This window comes from Peromyscus leucopus, chromosome 3 (assembly GCF_004664715.2).
Source record: "Peromyscus leucopus breed LL Stock chromosome 3, UCI_PerLeu_2.1, whole genome shotgun sequence".
NCBI classification, from domain to species: Eukaryota; Metazoa; Chordata; class Mammalia; order Rodentia; family Cricetidae; genus Peromyscus; species Peromyscus leucopus.
Window position 1 is genome coordinate 149,022,870 of NC_051065.1, and position 23,727 is coordinate 149,046,596.

General features: G+C 50.5%; 1 protein-coding gene across 1 annotated transcript in view; it reads left to right on the forward strand.

Moving 5' to 3' along the window:
- Positions 1 to 1,217: 1,217 nt before the first annotated feature.
- Iqsec3 (IQ motif and Sec7 domain ArfGEF 3) overlaps positions 1,218 to 23,727 on the forward strand; it is a 96,275-nt gene continuing 73,765 nt past the window's right edge. The window contains 1 exon segment of the mRNA XM_028880410.2: positions 1,218 to 1,876. Within this exon segment, the coding sequence (XP_028736243.1) occupies positions 1,341 to 1,876 (536 nt within the window). The 5' untranslated portion in view covers positions 1,218 to 1,340.

Consider the following 23,727-nt stretch of genomic DNA (forward strand, 5'->3'; position numbering starts at 1 on the left):
GCAGTTTTGTTTGTGGTGATGAATGATTGGGTGTATACTGTTGAAATCCATTGAACTGTGTAGTCAGAATGAGTACAGATTGTTGCATATGAATTATGACTCCAAGTGCCCAGAGACCTCGTTTCTAGAGATATTTGGCACTAGCAGCCTTCCTGCCTTAATTTTCCTCCTGGCTGACCTAATATGATGCTGCATTCAGCGGGTGTTTTATATGCAAAGACTGTAGAACTGAACAGATCATCCCATGTTGATTGACGTCTCCAAGCTTCCAGGAAAACCCTTCCCTCCCCTCTCAAATGTTAATTCTTCCCAGAAGCCTTCCCTGATCCCCAAATTGGTGTCTCTGACAACACTGGTCACAACTCTTTCTTACTACCACATTTCAAAATTAATTATTACCTCTTTTGTCCACTGCTCATTAGTTACAAGAAATCCATTCTGGTTGTTATCACTATACCATCTCCTAGTCCAGCGTTTACTAATTGCATGCACTTCCTGGGTGTCTAACAGAATGGTTGCTTTAGAAGGTTCTAGACGCAGTAGCCTCAGAGGCCCTGCTTTATTTAGCTTCTGTTCTGGCACAAAAGAGCCATGAGATGTCATTTCCAGAGAAAATCTCTCATGAGAATCCCTTCCTGCCTTAATTTACCCCTGGCAGAACTAAGCAATGGACATAGGTTTTCTAGAGTCTCTTAACTATTCATGAATCTCTGTTCCAGGGCACCCCTAAAAGCAAATTGTTAAGCATCAAAGAGGCAGGTGTGTCCCCTCCTCAGAAGGTCTTAAAAATGGTCCCCAGCCTCTGAGATGGCTAGATAGGAAAAAGAGATTGTGACCTTTTAGAGCCGGAGCCTACAAGTCTCTCTTCCTCTGTACCCGCCTCCCTTTATTCTTCGTTTCTCTAGCGGTTTCCTTTTTGTCTTTTTCTTAGTCCCATCGCACTTTCCCAGAGCTGCTGCTTGGGTTAGCTCTTCCTTCCTTGCCAGTAGGACTGATCTCCATCCTGGGTTCTCTTGGAGTATCCTGCACGGCCCAGCCTCTTCCTCGCTGTTCCCCCTCGCTGTTCCTCCTTTCCTCCCCACCCCACGGAAAGCAGAGTTCCTCACGAAGCCCAGAGGTGGGAGGTGGGTCCTGGCGCCGGGTCCGCCCCTCAGTGCGTGTGCGAATGCTTGTGTGGCGGTGACGCGCAGGCGGCGGCGGGAAGGGGAGGGAGAGAGAGAGAATAGAGAGAGAGAGAGAGGGAAGGAGGCCGCCGACCGCCGGGGCTGCTGGGCTCCTGCGCGCTCACGCTCCCCGCCGCCAGCCGAGGCGCAGGCAGGGCGCAGGCGGCGGCGGGCGGCATGGAGAGCCTGCTGGAGAATCCGGTGCGCGCCGTGCTCTACCTCAAGGAGCTCACGGCCATCGTACAGAACCAGCAAAGCCTCATCCACACCCAGCGCCAGCGCATCGATGAGCTGGAGCGGCGTCTAGACGAGCTGAGCGCGGAGAACCGCAGCCTGTGGGAACACCAGCAGTTTCTGCAAGCCCAGCCGCCGCCGGGGCTCGTCCCTCCGCCGTCCGCCCCACTGCCTGCTCCTACAACCACCGCTCCGGCCGCCACTGCGGCCCAGGAGCCTCTCCAGGACCACGGACAGCTCACACCCGCCACGCCGGAGCCGCCGCTTCAGCACCACGGACAGCTCCTGGCGCAGCCCCAGCCGGGCCCCAGCAGCAGGGCTCAGGCTCCCCAGTCGCCCCACCAGCACCCGGTGGCACCAGGGGCCATAGGCGACAAGGAGAAGGAGCGTCCCCCGAGTTGTTGCGCTGCCGCCGGAGCCCTGCTTCAGCACACATCCCCCGCAGCCCTCGGCAAGGGCGTCCTGAGCAGGAGACCCGAGTAAGTGGGGAAGAGGAGGTGGGAGAAGCAAGTGGGTGTGAGGAGATAGGGGAAATCAGCATGTAAAAGTGAAGGACTGGGGTAATGTGAAGTAAAGCAGGAGAAGATGCCTTGGGTAGAAATGAGTCTAAGAGATCCCTGCAAAGAAGGGCTTGATATGCGCGTTTGAGGGTTTGTGGTGGGTGGTTGGAGCAGAAGGAAGTATCCAGACCATCTTTGGGGCAAAGAATGAGAGACATGGGTTTAAACTGGTTGGGGATATCGGCAACTTCCAGGAATTAAAGGAGATGAAATTGAGAGGAAGTTGGGGGTAAAAATTAAGCCAAGGCAGAAGACCATTGAAGGATTTAAGCTAGGAAAAATTAGGAATGGGAGTTTGCATAGTACAACTGTTTAAATAAAGAGTGAGATGTCAAGAAGACAGGCTTGATCAGGAGGTTTGTTTAGAGCTTTTAAGGGGCTGGGGTCCAGCAACGAGGATTGGAGCAGGGAGGATAAAGCTGAAGGACAGGAGGGAGCAGGCAGGGGAGCTGGATACAAGAAGATGAAGGGTGGGAGACAGCGCTGCCCAGGGGAAGGAGGTGGCTCTTTATCTGATGCAGTGGGAGTCAAAGCCAGGAGTGGCTCGCTTGGGGAAGCTTTCTCCCTTCTGACCCAAGTGAGCATCTTCATCTCTAGTCCCTGCAGTGCCCAAGGGGGACACAGAAGCAGCCTTCCAGACGTGTGGGGGCCCCTGTTACAGCTTGAGGACTCACCTGGCTGGAGCTCGCCTCTGGCTCAGGAGCATGTCTGGGTGGTTGGGGACAATAAGAACGGAGACAGCTGGGAAGCAGTTCCTTGAATGCGATGCCTCTGTAAATTGCTGTTGTGGTTACTTATGGCAAGCCCCTATTTCCCTTCGGTTATTTGGAAACATCATCTTGGATTCCAGGAGAAAGGTTCATTGTCCCCAGGCAGTCTAGGGCCCCGAGATTTTTCTTCACTCAGGAGGTCCATGGAATAAGAATGTAGGAGGAAGAGATGAAGGGGGCTGAATGTTTTCTCCTCTGTAATGGGAAAGCTTCACAATCCTGTCAATATTACTTCTCTGCTTAGACAGGGGAGGGAAGAACAGCCCTGTGGCAATTAGTACCTGGTCAACAAGGGCCTGATGATGTGATGCTGAAGGAGAGGGAGGGGCAAAGTGAGGAGAGCCGAGCACCTCATCTCGACGGTCTCACATGAGCTTTATGTCTGGAAGACACTTGTGAAGATTGGATGCATTCATTCCTTAAAAGCTCACCTCTTCTCTGCCCTCTACCCCACTGTCCTCTCCCATCTCTGTGGAGTTGAGAAGGTGGATCAGGCATGCATGATCACAGGGTAGGCTTGACCAGAAGCACAGGACCCCAGAGGTGGAGATCTGGAATGATCAGGCTTGATAGACCTGAAGCATCTGACTCAGACCCTAAGAAAATCCTCTGTGGCCTATTTGTCTTTCAGTTTTATGGCTGCCTTTCTTTTCTGGCATGAAAAGCAGCAAGGTAGTTTTTCCTCAACACCCACATTTCAGCTAAGGACAGCATTCTTCCAAGATACTATATGTCCTTTTCCCCCAACACGGAGAACAATTCCACCCCCACTTCCTTGGGGGCAGCCATAGCAGCCTGACATTTAGGAGTCTTCACCTGAATCCTCTCCTCATGACATCAGGTGTCTCCCTTCTTTCCCACTACATCTTCACTTTCTTTATATCTTGTTGGGAAGCTGTGATCAAGAAGGGTTGGTGACATATCTTGTTCTTGGATAAAAATTTCTCTGTAGGCCTCAAGGGGTCCTAGAGAGTCCATACCTTCTATACAGATGCTTCTGCTAGGAATCCAGAGATTAAGGGATCACCTGGATCCCTCTCCGGCCTCACATGTCAATATCATGTGACGTCCTTGTCTCTCCGTCTTCCCTGCCCTGCTTCTGCTTCCTATGGAGCAAAAATAAGAACCAACCAGTAGAAGCTGCTAGGAACTTTAACCTGGAAAGTTGTGCTAGGCACTGAGGAGTTCATCACACCATTAGCTTCTACTTCCTCCAACGTCTCTAGTCTTTCCCCTCTTCTTCCCAGTCCTGGATACCCAGAAACTTCCAGAGTGAGAACATACTTACTTCATTTTCTTCCCTTCTCTGCGAAATAACTCACACCTCAGATGGCTGGAGGCCCCTGGAATACCATTTCTTTTCCCATGTTTTTGTCTGACTTCAACCGCCATTTCCCCATAGAATTCAGGAATGAATCACTGTTGCTCATTGCGTGGCCAGCCCACTCTACCCTCTGCCGGTGGCCCCGTTCTGGATGCTTATCTTCTGTGCATCCTGTAATCCACAGGGGAGGGCTAGATGGAGCCATCAGGCAGAGAGAGAGAGAGAGGAGAGAGAGAGAGAGAGAGAGAGAGAGAGAGAGAGAGAAAGGTGAGGGAAGGGGAGAGACTAGAATCAGCAGTTGTGTTCTGGACCCTACCTGGTTCGCCCCCCCCCCCCATGCTTCTGCTAAGTCAATTCTCGACCACACAGAGGAGGAAGGGATGGAAGAGAGAGCTTCACATGATAATTTTGCTGCAAAGCTTTGCTTACTCCTCTCTGTCCTCATTACAGAAGAAGACTGTGGCTCTAGGTAGGTAGCTACAGATGGGCACAAGGTCCAAAGGGCAGGCATTGTTAGATACGACCTACAACAGGCACATGTGCACCACACCAGCCACATACTCTGCTCTCTCCTCAACTCCTCTTCTTGCCCAACCCTGGGAGAATCAGGAGCTCAGGGCCTAGGACATGATGGATCATTTAGTGGCCATCTGACGGGGATGAGTGTGCAGCCCGGCCTCTGTCCCTCCTTCAGCTGGGGGACACACAAAGGGGTTGGCCTTGGGATCCAGGCTAGGAAGGCAGCAGTGTGGAGGCGGTGAGTACAGCCATGTTACAGAAGCCCTAGGGGTTAGCATCCTTTCTCTGCCAGCCTCCCGCTCCTGCTAAGCACGAGCCCCTGCCGCTTATGCTGCTTAATGAAAGCAGCAAACATAGCTTCTTCCTCTTTGTTTTTTCAATCAGGGCTCACAGCAGCTACAGAATTATTATCTTTTTCCCAGGGCTTAGCCTGGCCTGGAAAAGACCCCCCTGCATGAAAGCACGTGACCCTGTGCTGCCTTGTGGCCACAGCTTGTGTTACAGCACACTTGCCCACCTACCCAGTCACCTGTTTAGTTGGGACTCCCCTTGCCTCCGTCTCCAGCCCCAGAGCCAGGTGATCACTGACTTCGAGGTAAGATTGGGGCATCGTGTGTTTCATATTCAGCTTTGACTCCAAGCTCCCGACTCAGGGTAAAAAGTCTTTAGCTTTAGTGTTTTGGAGCTTTGTCCCTCCCTCCCTGGACCGTCCTGGAGCCACTTTCCCTTCTTCATTACTTTCCTCCTTTCTTCTCTTCTCTTTCCCCTCTCTTCTCTTGAATGCTCATCTCTCTCTCCTCTCTCCCTCACTCCTTCCCTTTCTCTTTCTTTCTCTCCCTCCCTCCCCCTCTCTCTCTTTCTTTCTCTCTCCCTCTCTCCCTCTTTCTTTCTCTCTCTCTCTCCCTCTTTTTTCCTCTGTTCCCCATTTCTTCTCCCAATGGAGATTGAACCCATGGCTTTGTACATGCTAAGCGTATGTTCTGGCATTGAGTTCCACCCACTTAGCACTACATGAGACAAGTCTTGAGTTATCTCTAGAACTCCTTAGATTCGTGCTGACTGGGGTCTGGGGATGGCGAGATGATTTATGCATATGCCTTTCAGCCGGCGTGGTCTAGGATGCTAACCGAAGCTGAGATCTCTACTGTTGAGTGAGGGTGGTCTGCCTGAAGGTGGCAGGATCTGGCTGGCTCACCCTGGAAGCTAGCCAGTGTGAAGGTCTACCAGTGAGTTAAATGTATCAGATGTTCAGTCTGCTGAAAAGCCTCAATTCTGCGCTGTGGAAGGACAGGAAGGAAGGAAGTGGTCCTTACGTGACATATAACGAGACACATCTAGAAACATTTAAGCAGGTGTGAGCGTGCTGCAGCTGCCTAGAGCCACCCTCTCTCCGAGCATTATAGAGAAAAGAAATGGGCATACAGAGATTCGGAACCAGACCTAAGAGTTTCTTGGCTAAAGGTGAGAATTCGTGTCAGGAAACAGTAAGAGCCAAAGATAGCCAGCAAGGAACTCGTCTGGCAGATTCAGTCCCGGGAGCCATCTGTGTCCCGTGCAGACATCATTCCTTCCACTGACAGAACGTCCCTGCCTGAGCCATGCAGGTGGGCATGGACAGTCTCAGCGTGTCTTGAGCCTAGAATGCCTGTCTGCCCAAACTCACTCGTCTGTCTGTCCACAAACCAGCTGGAAAGTGAGGTCACAGGAAGGCTCGTTAGCAGAGGGAGTGAATCCTTTTGTTCATTCCTGGAAGCTGGCACACAGCAGATCTTTATAAAGATTTGCTGGTCAGACCTTTGCAAAGGCCCGAACTGATCCTCTTTCTGCCCTTTAATCTAGGGGGGAAATAAAACAAAAAACAAAAACAAAAAAATCATAGTTTTAGAGACTCAAGCCATTCCTTAGCCTCTGAGGACACCTCCCACCCCCATGTCCTCTGCATCACATCTCCATCTCCTCACTCCCAGCCCTTCCCGTACCACACAGGCAACATCACAGGGCCCCACAGAGGCATCCTGGCACAGGTTCCTCTTGGCCCCAACCCAGGCAAGAAGCACAGCAGTTGGTAATGCTCATTCAGCAAGTATCTGTGCTGCCCGGCCGAGTCCCAAAGGTCACTTCCTGGGAAGGAGAGGGAAACAGACTGGGTTAGGCCTAGGGGACGGCGGGTAAGGGGCTGCAGTGTGAAAAAGAAGAGTAAGCAAGGACCCATGGCTGGGCCAAGGTCTAAACGGAGACCCAATTCTTGAACTTAACGACCCATGTAGAGATTTTTACACTAACTTCCTTTATTGGGAAGCCACAACATTTTTTTCCCCACAGCAGTCCAGACAAACTCCATGGTCCAGGACATAGAATGGCAGCAGCATCATAAGAGGTCCTGGGGACACTCTGGCAGGTTCTCAACCAGGAGAATTCTGGCATACTTCCAAGCTCAGGACACTGCAGTAACTTTCTGCCTCACTCTGGAAAAGCACCAAGTATAGGTCCCTACAGAAGCTGCAGAGAACTTCTCATTTCCATGCAGGAGGGGGACGGCTGACTTCATATCAGGTTCTGCGGGCCTTCAAAGAAAGAAAAGGAGTGAAGTGAGGGGACGAGCTGGGCTTCTCAGCCAGAAAGAGCTCTGGGAAACTACTGGAACACAGCACATTTAAGGTTTAAGTGTCTGAGAACCTGGGATCTCAGAGGCACACCCAGGCAGGAGACCTGTCTTAGCGTTGACCAGCCGACTCGCCTTAGCCCTGTTTTCAGCCTGGCTTTACACAGAGAAAAGGGAGGTGCTTTGATGAGTTGCTGTGATGTTTAAGAACTGTGTGCTATCATTTATTTAACTCTATGCTGGGCTCTTATTAAGCACGTAACAATGATATCTCAACATATAAAGAAACCAAGAGCAAGGAAAGCTAAGTGGATCATCTGCTCTCAGATAGCAGCAGACTAGAATGCACTCAGGTTCCTCCTGGTCTGTTAGGTCACCTTTGGCCATGTGTCCCTTGCTCTTCCATTCCTCTACCACCAGACAACATGCATCCAAACTATTCCAGAGCTGTGACTTGTAGGCTTGACCTTGTCAAGCAGCCAGCCAGGACAAAGCCACCGTGGCCTGTGATCTCGATGAGATGTGACAATTTCACAGCTGGAAAATGCATCTCCGACTGCAAGCTCTCCTGCAGCACTTTCGGGTCATTCGCCCTTCTCTTAAGGATATCAAAGACATGTGAGTTATCACCGTGCCCTCCGGTGAGAAGAAGGAACTCTGTGACATTGTTCCTAAAGTGGGAAGCCACTGTGTCCTCCAGGAAAAGGCACAGTGACCTGCCAGGGACAACAGTGGCTGGTGAGGAGGGCAGAGTACAACCCTGAGAAATGACTTCCCTGTTCATAAAAAGGAGGCCGGGTGAGCCCCTTCTGCAGACTGCTCCTACTGGGGATAGAGGGGGGACCTTCACTGTGCAGCACCTGCAGGCGTGGAGAGAATGCAGGGAGAGACCAAAAGGAAAAAGAGGCCCCTATGACTCTAAATGATTCCGGGGTGGGGGGACCCCTACTATCTCTGGTCAGACCTAAAGGATATGAGTCTTCTTTCAGATATATTTCTTAAATGAGACACTTTTGGGGAAAAAAAGGAAACACATGAAAAGAAAGAGAGTTTCTCAGATTCTCACAGGTGCTTGTAGCCACCATCGGCAAAGACATGTACAGTGTGTGTGCGCATGTATATGCATGTGCCCGTGTGTCGGGGTTCTGAGAACAGGGTGTTTTGCTGTTGTTCTTTGCTAGGACCAGGAGGCTTATGTAACTAAAGGCAATGCTGCGCTGAGTTGTGCCTGGCCTTCCCTGCAGCGGGCTGCTATGGACAGAGGGTATGCAGCATCCTTCCCAGAGGAGGCCCTGTGCTCTGTGCTGCAATCAGGTTATTCCATCTTGTCCGGAGCTGCAGGGACTAAAGGACTTCGTACATCCCTCTGGGAAATCAAGCAAATGTCAGCACTAGAAGGATGCTTTAAGGCCACCCAGTCAAGACTTCTCCTTCTGCAAATGAGAAAATGAAAATCTAAAGGGGAAGTGACTGGGGCCCCCAAACTAGTTAGTCCCCAAGACTAGGCTTAGAGCTCACGTTCTTTTAACTCTTCCCCCCCTGTTCCTCTGACTCTCCGTGGGGATGGATTAGAAGACCCATCAAGATGGTTCCATGGTGCTCAGGAGCAAATGTGTAGCTACTTATCCACCAGGGTTCAGAGGGCTGGGGGGGTGGTGGATCCACCAGGACTCTCCAGGATGTCTTCTCTGTGCCACAATTCCACAGAGATTGTTTTGGGCACATCAAGGTTATCTCTTTTGGTTAAAAAAAAAATGCCACTTCCAGGACAGGATCCATGCAGCTTTATCAGTCCCTCGCACTTCCACATAAAAACATGTTTGTGGACAATTCCCAGGGCGGTGCTTGCCAGAAAAGGGGGCTACATGACAGCCCTGGTTGACTGAAGACCAAGGCAGGCGGGAGGCTCGGGACATAAAGGTCCCAGGAAGGAGGTTGTTAAGGATCTTCCTGGACCCTTATTTCCACTAATGTTTTTTAAAAGTTGAAACCCCTTGAGGGGAAGGGCATAAAGCTCACCCCAGGGGGGCTGGTATGGAAGTATGGAAGTCACCATTATTTGGGTCGTTGAGGACAGCCTCCCCCAGAAGCCTCATCTTTGCTTTAAAAAAGCCACAAAGGAAGGACCGAAAGAAGCATCAGGGTGCCGGGTTTCTCTTTTTGGGATCTCGAGATGATGTTTGGGGAGGCAGAATACCCCATGGCTACCTCAGGCGTTGCTATCAGTGCGAAGTGTAGACTACCAGCAGCAGGGAGGGGCTGACGCTCCACGGACCCAGAGATGTGGGACATGAGAGCAGAGCTCAGCACTGAGCCAGTACCCAAGGAAAGAATGGTGGTTGAAAACAATTAAGTAAATAAAGCTGGTGTCCGTGCAGCCTGGAGGGTTCTCAGATTCTGGAGTGCATGGAGAGAAGGGGACGGTGTCGGGGCTGAGGAAGAGCTGACCGGAAGACAACCCTCCCGCTCCCTGTAGTTCAGGACTAGCCCGATGGCACTGGGCTTGCTGGCTCTCATCTGAGCATGTGCAGAGCGCAGATCTGGGGACTCAGCATTCCGGGCTGGTATCAAAGTGAGGGGAACAGAGGACAGTAGAAGAATGTATCCATCCCTAATGGAACCCATGGTTCCTATCTGGGAGCAGGGAGCCTTCATCTCTATCTTCATGCCCGGCCTCTGACTAGTCCCCTAGCCTGGGAAATGCGCTGATGACAAAGCACGAGAAAATATTCTAATGAATGTCTTAGTCACACACATACCCTTGGCAGGGTGAGGAAGCAACAGAAAATGTGACTGCCGGATGGAGTCCTGAATCACGGCCTTATCTCTGGGAGAAGAAAAAGGCTGGAGTGTGTCTCATGGCAGAAGGCACACAGAAAGTGCTAGGTTCCATCCTTCGCTCCAGGAAGAGGGAGGAAGGCAGAGGGAGAAGAGAGTTAGGAGATGGGGTGGGGATCACCATTCTGCCTGGGAAACAATAGGGACCAGAACCCAGGCTGCCCCCGCCCCCAAGTCCTGCTTCTCAGCCAGGCACTTCTTGAAACATTTCCTGGGTGATGCGAAGATCCCGGTGGAGGGTGGTGGGCATGCACGTGGTTTGTGTGTGACGCGAGGTGAGTGTGTTGCTGAAGTGGGCTTGGAGATGCATTCAGGGCTGTGCAGGCCTAGCAGCGGGCAGCTCCCCTCCCTTCCCATGCCTACCCCCAGCGAGGCCTGTTTGGTCAGTTCATACTAGCAGAATGCCAGTTTTTTGTTTTCTGTTTTTCCTTCTCTTCATGGCAAGCTTCATCTCCCTTGGCTAGCTGGGTCTTTCCCACCACCTCACCTCTGTGATTCTCTGCCAAACTGGATCTCCACACCAGTGTTCTGTCCTGGGAAAGACAAGATTCCTAGGCCCCAAAAAGTGGACCCCTGGGAGGAAGGCCCCCTAGAAATTGGATACTGCTGCGCCCCAGGAGTTCGCTCTGTAGAGAGACAGAGCCTCCATGTTACAGTGCAGGGAAACCCAACAGAGGGAAATGTGCAGGGGTTTTCTCTGCAGCCTTTCCCGGCCTGCTGTCCTGCGCCAGGGCCTGGCACTAGCTGCCTCTCTTTGAATCTGCCAGGTCAAACCAGCCTCCTGCTTCCCCCAGCAGTCAGGAACGCACTACCATCCCTGGCACAGGCGGGGAACTCCGCAATTTCTTCCTCGATGAATGGTTCTAATCTACCACAATTTTCAATCAGTCCTAAAATGTAACACAATGATTATTTAAAAACAGCAGAAACAAAAACTGCAAAGCAGTTGGGAATTGTTTGGTTGGGTCTAGCATCAGGATTTCCCCTGCAGAGCCTCTACATACAAGAGGCCCTGCCCTACAGCTTTGACTATTCCATGATACTCACACACACACACACAACACACACACACACACACACACACACACACCAGCTACGTCCTCACCTTAACTCTGACCCCCAGGACTTCTGGAGGCAGGTACTAGTGGGTTGACATTATTATCCTTTTTCCGAGACAGGGTTTCTCTGTGTAGCTTTGCGCCTTTCCTGGATCTCGCTCTGTAGACCAGGCTGGCCTCGAACTCACAAAGATCCGCCTGCCTCTGCATCCCGAGTGCTGGGATTAAAGATGTGAGCCGCAGCCACCCAGCCGGACATTATTATTATCCTTTTAAGTAACCCAATTCTAACCCTACAGCCAAGACTAAGCCAGCCCTCCCTCACAGACCCAACTACAGTCTTGCAGCAACCCCATCCCTGTCTGGACTTTGATTTCCCTCTTACTCCATTGGGCCAAGGATTTCCTCCCTTGGCGTGTACCCTCTGCTCACTAAGAACAGAGAAGTGGAGCCCTTAGTGGGTTGCAGGAAAGACATCTCAAGACCCTGGGAAGGGAGCGCTCTGGGAGTAGGGGGACTCAGAGGGTGGGATGAAGGGGAAATCCCGGAAGAGGCTTTCAGAGCTAAGAACCCTGGAAATTTCCACTGGGTCCCCTGTGGCCTTCATGGCTTAAATCTAAAGAGCAGCAGGAGGGGGCTCTGCAGTCAGCCAGCCGGCCTCCCTCCCCAGCCTGGGGAAAGTCCTTCCTTCTCCATCCTACTCCCGGGACTCCCGGCTGGGGGCGAGAGTGGAGGACGATCCGAGTGTGGGCGGCTGGCGAGCTGCTGACGAACAGCACAGGATCTCCCGGCCCACGCGCCCCCTCTGCGTGCCGGCGGCGTCACGCTCCCACGCGGGGGCGGGCACCCCAAGGCTGGGGAAAGCCGCGCGCCCCCGCCGCTCCCCACCCCCGCGCACGCTCGTTGCTGAGTCACACGCGTGGGAGAAGAGCTGTCCTCCCCTGGTCCCTCCTCTGGTCGCCGCCCCCGCCCCAACCCCCCAGCCAGGGTGTGGCTTCATACTTTCCTGCTGCCCCTGCTCCCACCAGCCAGCCAGCCTTCTTTCCCTCCCCCACCCACCTCTACACCCCATCCTGCGCCACACTCACTCACCCCTTCACAACCCACCCCTTCCATCATTGCATGGTGGCCTGAACCTCCTCAGGACTTGCAGTGTGTGAGGGGCCAGGACTGGACACCTGGTCCTGAGGGCACCCTTGCCTGGCCTCCTGAGGTCTGGCTCACCAGGGTGCAGGGCGCAGTGTGAATTTTGACTCGGTGATTTACTAACTGTGGGCACAGCTCTGGTATTTCCCTTTGAGAGGGGAATGGTGATAAAGTGGCAGGCCAGCCATGGATGTAGTAGGGACTCCCAATGTGGTACTGGTACTTCCTGTTAAGTGGCAAGAACTTAGGCGAAGTGCTTGTCCCCACCTCCTGAATAATCTAGAAGGCTCGGAATAGCACTCCCCCACCCACACACACACCATATATTTGACAGCCCCTCAAATATTTGAGGCCAGCTTATCCTGTCCCCACTGTGCCTTCCAGTCCACCTCCCCCCCCCTCTACACCCTCCCCACCGCGCTCTACACCCTCACGCTTCGTCTTTCAGACTGACTCCATCCTAGAACTTCCTGCTACACATGACTTGGAGATGACTCGGACTTGCTTCAGCCACACTCTACGACAGAACACTGCACTAGCCTGAAAGCCGGAGGGCATGCGCACACAGCCTAGGCACAAGCAGGCCCCTTCTCAGCCTCTGTGCCAGAGCCACGCGGCCTGGGAACTTTCCCACTGACTTTCCCAGCCCTTTGCAGCAGACAAGAACCAATCAACCCCGCTGCTGCGCCAGTTGGCCCCTCTGGCCGCCTCTGTTTGGGCAAGGAGCTTTGCCCCATCACCACCACCACCGCCACCAATGCTTGGACTTTTCACACAGTCCTGTTGGCTTGCATTTCATCAAATCTAATTATGTCCCTCAATTTTTTTAATTTGTTCTTTTCAAATACATAGCACAGTGATATAGCAAAAAAAAAAAAAAGTTAAGATGTATACACAATATTTGATGAAGTATCTCCCCTCTCCCCCACCACTTTATAATATAACCACTTACCCCTCACCCTCCAGCAACCAGTGTGAGCAATTTTTTTTAATCTTTCAACTGATTTTGTGGGTAAATCCAAGCACTCACATGTGCATAGTTCCTTTTACATAGATTGTAGTAAATAGCTGCTCTTCTGCACTTAGATTCCTCCCCCCCCCCCCCGACATTTGGTATCAAAAGAGCTGCCTTCAATAGATGCTGGGCTCATTGCATGGCCATGAATCTAGGTTCCTCAGTGCCTCCTGGTAGTTTTTGGAAGGCAAGTTCTGGGCAGCCTGCCTCTGTGTAGTCATTTGGGGTATGCTTTCGTGTTAGCCAGAGGGTTGGGAGGCAGGCAGGCATTATTGAGGGGCTCCATTTGAAATGCCCTCCCGTGCTATGAACATTGATAAGTTACAGCTGAAGATCTAGGGAGAATGTTTCTCAGGTGTAAACTCTGGCTTAGCAATTTTTGTTCTCTGGGGCTCTCTTTGCTGTCAAGGTTGGGGAGGCTATGGGGGATATAATCTCCTAAGCAGGCTGAAGACCACCCCTAAACCATCTCTTCCTTCAGGAGGTCTTCCTGAGCTGAGCTAAGAAAGCAAGGTCTCACAGAAAGTAGCTACCTTCTCTAGAAAGACATGTTTCCACGGTGTCTGTATTCATTCATTCGCACATGCGCTAAGGGTCTACAAAGTCCCCGTTACTACTCCGGGCATGGGGATACAGAAGTGAGCAGAAAGCTCCCCTTCCAGACCTCAAATAAAACGATGAAAACTCAGTGTGTCTGATGGGTTAGCTGCTCTAGAGAAAAGGCAAGGAGAGAAGAGGGCCTGGGTAGTAAGAAATGTGGGGTGTGAACAGATGCTGGGAAGTCCCAACAGGCAAGGTAATCTCTAAACAGAGACCTGGAGGAAAGGATGTAGTTTCTGGGCTCCCTAGGGTACAGCCCAGAGCAAGGCAACATGGCGGTTTCAGCTAGAGTTTAGGCACACAAGGAGCATAGTCTGAGGCAAAATCAGAGAGTTTGGTGGGTATCTTAGTTTCTGATGCTGTGGTAAAAGAAAATATCCTGGCAAACACAACTTAGGAGAGAAAGGGGTTATTTTAGCTCACAGTTCCAGGTTACATTCCACCATTGTGGGAAGTCCAGACGGCAAGAAGCAGCTCTTCATGTTCCATCCATAGTCAAGAACCAGAGAGGAATGAATCAATGCATGTATACTTGTATAGTCCCACAGAGTTCAAAAGCCTCTGCCTAGGGAATGGTACCACCCAACAGTGGGTCTTCCCACCTTTAACTGAGGTGGGAAATCAAGATAATCCCTCACAGGCTGTTTTAGTCAGGTTTTTATTGTTGTGAAGAGACACCATGACCGTGGTAACTCTTATAAAGGAAAGCATTTCATTGAGGGGGCTCACATACAGCTTCAGCAGTTCTGTCCATTACCATCATGGCGGGGAGCATGGCGGCATGTAGGCAGATGTGGTGCTGGAGCTGAGAGTGCTACATCTTGACTCAGAGGCAAGAAGAAGTTCAGTTGACTGGCAGTCACACTGAGGGAAGCTTGAGCAAAAGAGACCTCAAAGCCCACCCCTACAGTGACACTTCCTCCAACAAGGCCACCGAGTGGCACTCCTAATAATGCCACTCCCTTTGGGGGCCATTTTCTTTCAAACCACCACATAGGCCAATCTAGGAAATCCGTCCCTGAAACTCCCTTCCCGAGTGAACCTAGACTGTGTCAAGTTAGCAAAACCAGTCATCAAAGTGGGGTGTAGTGAGGGAAGGCGGGAGGGTGCAGGGGTGTAGCCCATCTGGTAAGAGAGTCTCAACTGAGATTCGGGTCCACCAGGCAGTTTGGAAATGCATGGGGACATTCCAGAACTCAAAGTGGCTGGCAGACTTGCTGGCAGGTCTGTCTCTGCCAACCTCGAGTGGGCCAGGGCCCTGTGGAGCATCCTGCAGTGCCCAGTGCAGACCACATAATAAAGAGCTCTCCTCCTCTCAGTACTAGTGTTTCCTGTCCAGAGGGAGGAGGGAGGGAAATCACAGGCAACCTTGTTGTAGGCAATTAAGTGGAGTTACTTGCTGACTATGTAGCATTGGATCTTCTCCTTTCCTCAGAAACCTTAAGAAAGCAAGCCTCACTTGGTCTGAAGAGACTGAAATCTCTTCAGAGCCCCGCAGAGCTATCTGTCTATGGCATTAATAACTCTCCTATCCTCTTATCCCAAATGGCATCGCAGCCTAGTGTCCTTCTTAAACCCAACCTTACAACATGTGCGGAGAGAGAGGGGGTGGTTGGGGATGAGTTCAAGGGCTGAGACAAAGTCGTCAGAAGGGCAGGTGTTGAAATTCAGACAGGTGAAGGCTGAGAGGTCCAGCAGACATTTGCAGGGGGGGATGTTGAGTAGGCCTCTGGGTGGGCTAGAAACAGAACCTTCAGATGGCTTTTAAGTCTTTGAGCCTGAACGACACCGGTAAGTAATGAGAAGGGGCGTGGGTAAAGAGGACAGGGCAGAGCTCTGGCACACACCAGTGCTGGGAAGGGAGGGTAGGAGCTGGGATGCAGTGGCCATGCAGGTGAGAAAAGCTTGGCACATCCAGGAATTGCAGCAGAGGCCTCACTGCCGGCATGCCCAGGCCCAGCAGGACCGGGAGGAACTACCCGATGCCTTCAGCAATGTTGAAGCGGTTATGATCTTGAAAGGGGAGAGTGATGGAAAGCATGATTAGGGTGGACTCAGGGGAGAAGGAAAAGGGGCTTGAGGGAAGAAGTAAACCCAGTGTGTGGATCTGATTTCCTGGTTTAAATGAAGCAGCTGGAAAAAGACATTTTTTAAGGCAACCGGGGAAATTTACATGCAGACAAGGTATTAGCGGAGATTAGAGAATTATCGTTAATTTACGTAGGTGTGATAATGATACTGTTATTATATCTTTAAAAAGTTCTTACCTGTTAGAAATACATGCTGAATAAAGTGATATTATTTCTGGGGTTTGTTTAAAAAATATTCTACAAGCCGGGCGGTGGTGGCGCACGCCTTTAATCCCAGCACTCGGGAGGCAGAGGCAGGCAGATCTCTGTGAGTTCGAGGCCAGCCTGGACTACCAAGTGAGTCCCAGGAAAAAGCACAAAGCTACACAGAGAAACCCTGTCTTGAAAAACCAAAAAAATATATATATATATATATATTCTACAAAAATATAGGGATGTAGATTAGCTGGCAGTGTTTTAAGTTTCCCCAGTGAGAAGTATAAAGGAAGATAGAATGTAGAGGATTGCATAAAGTGGCTGAAGGAATCTCTTTGATGAATTTTGGCGTGGAGAGTACTGAAAACTGGGGTGATAACGGGTTGGGGGGGCTGTTCTTTACAATGAAGGAAAGCATGCTCCATTCAGCAACATGCTAGCCAGCTTCATGTACTAGCTACCCACTGCAGGAAAACTCCTAACCTAAGCACCGCAAGGCAATCAGCAAAGATTCCCAGAGGAAAATAATTGTTTAATCACTGTAAGTGCACAGAAAATGTGAGCATGCACTTACCACGGGGTGGGCACTGTGTCAATGCCCCACAGGCTTTCTCCCAATATGTCCTAGTAAAACATAATGAGCAGGCTCCATTCCACAACCCAGGCCACATGGGGGTGTTCTTCAGATTGAAACCCAGGCAGCAGCTCTGTGCTGGTCACAGCCTCTCTTCTCCCTGCCTCCTGTGGATGACTGCAGTCACATGCATCCGAGTTTCCCAGAGAAGGTTTTACCAAATGCACCTGCCCGGGTGTCTTTCCTGGGCATGGTCACGAGGGAGCAGGGGTGGGAGTAGGGCAGCCATCAGTGCTTCAGGTGGAGCCCTCAGACTCTGGTGCCCCTCTCTGCTTACAAACCATGAGGCTAGCTCAGCCCAACACGTTCATTTGCCGGCACACACTCCAGCACTTCCTGCTGCGCAGAACAAGGCTAGAAACCCAGCACATTGCCGCAAAGGAGTACAGAGAAGGAGCAGAGGGTGTGTCTGCTGGGGATAGGCAATCGTATTTATGTTCCTCTGGGAGAACTCGGGTCTCTATTGATGTAGACCATATCTGTTGAGCGCCACCTGCATGCCAGGCTTTGCTGCTATCGCTGGCACTGGGGACTCACCAGCAAATCAAAAGCCCTGCCATTGTGTGTGTGTGTGTGTGTGTGTGTGTGTGTGTGTGTGTGTGTGTGTGTGCATCTCCTCACAGTGAGGAGATGGACAATACAACAAGGAAACTTGTTAAGGAGCCACCTTAGCTCATAAGGATTGAAAGAAAAGTAAAAGGGTGACTCTGAGGAGAGTTGTGATAGGCAAGACTTCCCTGGGGAGATGACATTTGAGCAGAGAAAAATTAAAACCAGGAGAAAATAGGAGCCGAGCTTGGTTGCCAGCACTGGAATGCCTGGGCTTGAATCTGCACAAACACCTTTCTATAGGGAGAGATGTCCATGCAAAGACCCCGGGCTGCAAGAAAATTGTGTTCTAAGAAAACAAGAAGGGAAGGAGAGTAGGGAGACCGAGATCCGTGACAGCAAGGAAGGTGGGCGGAGCTGGGGACTGGAAGGGCTTTCCAGAGGAGCTTGTGGGTCTAAGACTCATGGAAATCAAGGGAGCAGAGGGATGATGTCATCCACTAGCACATTAAGCAGTCCAAGGGCTAAAAGCCAAAGGAGAGGCCACTCACTGCTATTCCATATTCAGTCCGGTCGTATTTAATTTCTGTTGTGCATGCCATTTATGGGCATTTATTGCCTCATTTATAGCGCTGGTGGGAATGCATCATTATCCCTATTCCACAGAGGTAGGATTTGATGGGCAGAGAGATTAGGGTGACCTACTCAAGGCCATAAAGAAAAAAAGGAGAGCCATCTTTTGGCTCTGCACACAAGCTGTAGCCTGTTAAATCCTGGTGCCGCCGTCCCCATCCTAGGCAAGCGTCTCTCTTCCCCAGGCAAAGCCTAGTCTGATACATAAACCAGTGTTCAGGGACAAAAAACTAGCGGCATCATATCCACATGACATTTGTTCGTGTTGTCATAGCTGTGAACTTGGCTGTTGGCCTGCTCATTTCTGTCATGCCTGGCAGGACTAGGCTACAGGACTGGCAAATGCCACCCAGATGTAGCCACCGGATGATGTTTTACAGGTCACCACAGAACTTTGACTTTGTCCGTGGTCTGTATGGTCATGAGGGCTCACATAGTTGACAAAGCATCCTTGGTCTGACCTCAGTGTACATGCGTACAGGTAACATGTATGCACCTACAGTGCTGTGTGTAAAAATGTATATATGTGTGGCTGCATGTCCAAGAATGAGTGTGTCTGTGGATATGCTTCTGTGTGCAAGACTGAGCATGCATAGGTTTGTGGGCTAGGAGTTTAGAGAAGAACTCTGCATTTTTATGAGCACCTTGAATGTGTGTGTATGAAGTTAGGAATGCATTTAAGGAATGTGAACATGGATGGGCTGGGCACCAAGAGCTGTGTGTATGTACTTGTATGTGTGGACATTTGTTTGCTTAAGCGGGTGTGAAAAGTGTGTTGGATGTTACATTTTGACTGATTCATGAGAAGAAAGTAGGTATTCCATGAGCCTACAAGTTGGATGCATACCATGAGCAGAGTTAGTGCTTAGAGGTTGGTTAAAGCTATGAGACAGTATTGGCCGGTGAGGTCCGATGTTTTCGTCTGATTCTAAAGCTTTTGCTATGGAAGGCATAATCAAGGCTCTTACAGTCACAGCCCAGAAGCCACTCACCTCCACCCCTACAGAGGCTTGGAGTAGAGGAGGGGAGTTTAAGGGACACCAGAGGCAGTGTGAAGAAGTCTTAGCCATGGGTCTTTGGGAGGTCATCAGACCTCTCTTAACTTTAGTTTTCCATCATCCAACTGACACCAATGCATAATTATAGTTAGTAACATGACTTACTAACCAGGCTGTACTATTAAGTATATATTAGCCTCGGAGCTCTCCGGGGACATTCAGAAATGACTGTGAGTCAGGAACATCACACAAATGCAGCCCTCATCATTGACCAGACTTGCTCTGATCATTCCTGGAGGCCCTGCATGGCCACAATGGAAGAAGGATGAGTGTGTGGTTTGTGCTGTTCTGGTGGTGAGCAGCAGGGCCCAGGAGGAGGCGGCCTCTGGAGCTGGCATAGGCTTGATGGCCTTGATCCACCCCATTGAGTTGTCTTTGCTCAGGAGCCAGGCTCGAGTCCGCCAAGGGATGAAGAGATATCTTCTGAGGGAAGCTGGCAAGATGCAGTGAAGGCTCAGCTCTGTAACTTGAATGGTGTTGCCCACCTGGCACTGGGAGGCCACCCAGCCCCTGTCAAATCTAATGTGGTTCGGATTCAACCAGACTTTGAGCCAGACAACTAACCGGCTGGGCTTGCAAAGTGGAAGGAAAGAGTACAGAGGAGCTCTGACCTTTTGGGGGTCAGGGTGGAGTGGCTAGAGGGGAGAAGGAAAAGGAGGAGAAGCCTTCCAGCCCATTCAAGTTGCAAATTGACTTTCTATTCTGAGTGAATCTCCCCAAAGCCTTCCAGATGGGTGTGAAATGAGGGTTATAGTGAGGGGATGTATGGAAAGAGATTGTATGCCTCGCACCTAGGGTGGCAGTGATGAATAGATCCATATGTCTATGGCACACACCGCTGCCACTTTCATTTACATGTATGTGTGTGTTGTGTGTGTACACGCTCGATTTGCCGTGGCTTTCCAGCCCCTATGGAATCAGGATTTATTTATGGATTCGGTGACAAGCATTGGCTGTTCTATCGTGTGCCAGGCCATGTCCTGTACTGGATGTAGAGATGAATTGGCCACAGGAGTGGCTCTGGAGAGCTCATTCTAGTGTAGGGAGCTGTGAGATGCATATAAACACCAGCGGCAATGCAGCAGAAAAAAACTGGATGTGGCAGCCTGTTAATCACAGGAGAGCCATGAAGAGCTCAGAGGTACGTGCTTCTAGTGTCTCCTTAACAGTTGAGCAACTCGGGCTGAAAGAGATCTGAGAATTTGCTTGCAAGTCCAAAGCCATTGCAGTAAGAAGACAAGATCTGAAGACAGGTCTCCCCAAATCGACAGCCGACTGCTGTTCTGGGAACCATGCATGCCTTCTGCTATGATTTGAGATGAGGCCTCTGTGAAATCTCTTTCCCTGTGAATGAGTGGCGCCCTCACAGCATCACATGGAGGTATGGGAATGACTGAAGGCACACAGCTACACTCATGATGTGAGACTGGTGTCTTAAAACCAAGCCCCAAACTCAGCATGCAGTGAAGTACTTTACTAAGATATCTGCGACGTGCCCAGGGCTTATTGGAGACAGTTCTCTTCTGCTCCCTGCAGCCTGCCCTGGAGAGGCTTGCCAGGGGCCGCAGCCTTAGCTTTAGGGTGGTCAGCAAATGGCTGGCAGATGAGGCCGCTTGGTGGGTGCTTTCTTCACGGGCCTCTCAATGGAGCAGCTGCTTGGACTTCCTCCCAGCATAGTGCTGGTTAGAGTTCACTTCTCTACCATGGAAAGAAACCGTGAATGGAGGATACTCCTAGGAGTCTTTGACCACTGAGTCCTGCCAGAGCTGAGTCCACTGGGAACCGGAATGTTCCCTCATTTGGGCAATGAAATACTTGGAACTCTCCCTGGGGAGGTACTGCTGAGGAAGACCCCAGAGTCCAGTGGTGGCCAAGAGAGTAGAATGAAAGGGGGCTCATTCAGCATTGACTCTTCTGGAAGCTGGCTGAGGGAGGAAGAAGGAGTTGACTAGTAGAGAAATCATGGACTTAGGATGGGAGGTGTGAGCAAGTTTATGTGCCAAAACAAAACAGCCTAGGGAACTAGCAACCTTGAAGACCAGCGGAGGTGGAGGCAGGACAGGGGACAGAGGGACAGAGGGACATAACCCCTGCTCCTCAAAGTCAAGTGGAGAAGGAGAAGGATGGCCTAAATCAGACATATTAACAGCACCCTGTTGATTAAGCTAACTCGTATTCAAATGCTTTGTGTTTCAGCTCACTCTTCCTCCTATCACTCTTTAAAGAAGTTGAGTTTTTGCTTCAGGATGGATGTAGTTTGTCCCTGTCAAAATTCACATTACAGCATGGTTCCCAATATATTTCAATATATAAAATTTGAAAGTGGTGTGACCTTTCATAGGTGGAACTTGATGGGAAGTGACTGGGTCCTGAGCTTTAAGGGAGTAATGCTGGTCTTAGAGCAATAGATTAATTCCCACAAGAGATGATTTGGTCCCACGAGGGTGGCCTGTCGTAACTTAGCTTGTCCTCTCTCAGCTCTCTGGTCCTCATACCATATGAGCTCTGTTATACACACACATCTGCCATCTTGTTCCAGCTGCCATGTTTGGGTACAGCGAGGAAGACTTTCCCAGAGCCATACTGCTTGGACTTTGCAACTTCCAAAAACCCTGAGCCAAGAAAACCTTTTGTTTTTGATACATGCAGCAGCAGCAATTTTGTGGCAGTACCACAAAAAGAGACTAAGGTAGTTAGTTCCTTCTACCATGAGGAAGCGGTGGTGAAGTTTGTACGGCAGCATTAGGAAGGACTGATTTCCACAAGGCTTCCCATAGGCCAGACTTGCTCTGCTGAGGAAAGGCTAGGTTCAGCAGCAACAATCGAGGATTTGGGTTAGAGTGTTTTCTCAAGTTGATGTTGTATTTGAGGGAGTGGGGTTGGCTTTTGAAACAGAGTATTGCTCTGTCGCTCATCTGGCCAGGAACTCACTGTCTAGTCCAGGCTGGTTATGAACCCATGGCAATCCTCTTACCTCATTCGCTAAAGCAATGGTTCTCAACCTGTGGGTCGCTACTCCTTTGGGGATTGACTATCAGATATCCTGCGTATCAGATATTTACACTAAGATTCATAACAGTAGCAACAAAGTAATTTTATGGTTGGGGGTCACCACAACACAAGGAACTGTATTAAAGGGTCGAAGCATTAGGAAGGGTGAGAACCTTTGCTGTGTTCCGATTACAGGTGTAAGACTCCCAAGTTGCTTTTGTTTTTGTTTTTGCCCCAGGAAGGAAATTTTTTCCCCAAAACTAAACCTAATAAGGAGCTCTCATGCATAAACAGACCACGTTATACTTTTGTGAAGTGGAAGGTTTATGATCTTCCCTGGGACAGCTGGTGGAGGAGACCCACCAGTCTTTAGAGATCAAGAGGAAAACACTGGGTCACCACAGGACCAACCTCATCTTTGTGAGGACGGCTGATAAGCTGCAGCGTGCTTTCAAGAAAGGTCTGGCCGAAGAGGACAGGCAGGCAGATGCTTCCTCCCCAGGACTCTGTCACCCATCTTTCCCCTGGTGGCAGAGGTGGGAAGACCTGAGAAGGCTGTCCCCCAAGAAAAGTGAGAATGCAGTGGAGCTCCCGGGACAGATGTCAACCCCTGGCAGCCTCAGGCAGAGAGAGCCCCGAACCTGGCTGGGTGGTCACCATTCCCTGAGAATAGCAAAACATTGTTTCCGGGAACAGCTGTCATCACTGGCCATGCTGAGATCTTCCACAGCCTTCTACGGAGCTGTGCCATGTCAGACTGCACAGCCGAGCAGAGGACATCTATGCCGACTTCTACCGCAAGCTGTGGCTGCCGAGTTCCTGGGGCAGAGACTATTAGCTATAGTCATTAAAAAAGAAAGAGAAAAAAAAAGTCTGCCCCTACACAAGGCTTATCTTTCTCTCACAGTGATTCCCATTCAGAGTCAAGCCAAATCCTTACAACTCAGTGAAACAATTCATAGACAGGGGCCTCGCTTACAATGACTAGAGCATCCCAGAATGGGCTGCAGTGCAGGTAATTTCTGCCACACATCCCAGGGACTCTCAGCCCTCGGGCCCGGCTCCCAAATTTCTCCCATTCAACTATCCCACCCCTATTTTCTTCAGTGTCCCATTTCCGGGCCCCTGCACTCCTCTGGCTCAGCGATGAACCATCTGGTGTCTGAAAATGCAGTCTAACAGGAGGAAGCGGGGAAAAACACGGCATCTCATCCCGCAGCTGGGAAGGAGGTTAATGCTCAAGTGACCTGGGGTGGTGGGTGGAGGGGATTTAAAGATGAAGTGGCTTAAAAGCCTTTGGGAAAAATAAGAAGGGAGGAGCACAGATTTGGTTTTTTTCTCTTTTAAAACCAGTCCTATCGGGGTGTGATTATATACAATGAAATCCGCTCAATCTAAGGACATGGTCTGATGGGCTCCGACAGACGTCTGAAGTTGTATAACTACTGTCATTAGCAAGATGTGGAGCATTTCCATAGCCCCAGATGACCCGTGTTTCCTCCGTGTTGGTCCTTTCTCTCCCATGTGACAGACACAGACCCTCTTTCTGTCTCTGCCTTTTCTAGACTGGCCTTGGTTTACTGGAACACATTGGAAATCCATCCATGTTGGGGCATGTGGGATGGATGGTCCCTCTTTAAAGAGAACATATCCCACCGTATAGATGTGTTACAATTTGCTTGTCCCTTTAGCAGGTACATGGGCATTTAAACTGTTCCTTTTTGTCCTACTAGGAATATTCGCTGCTA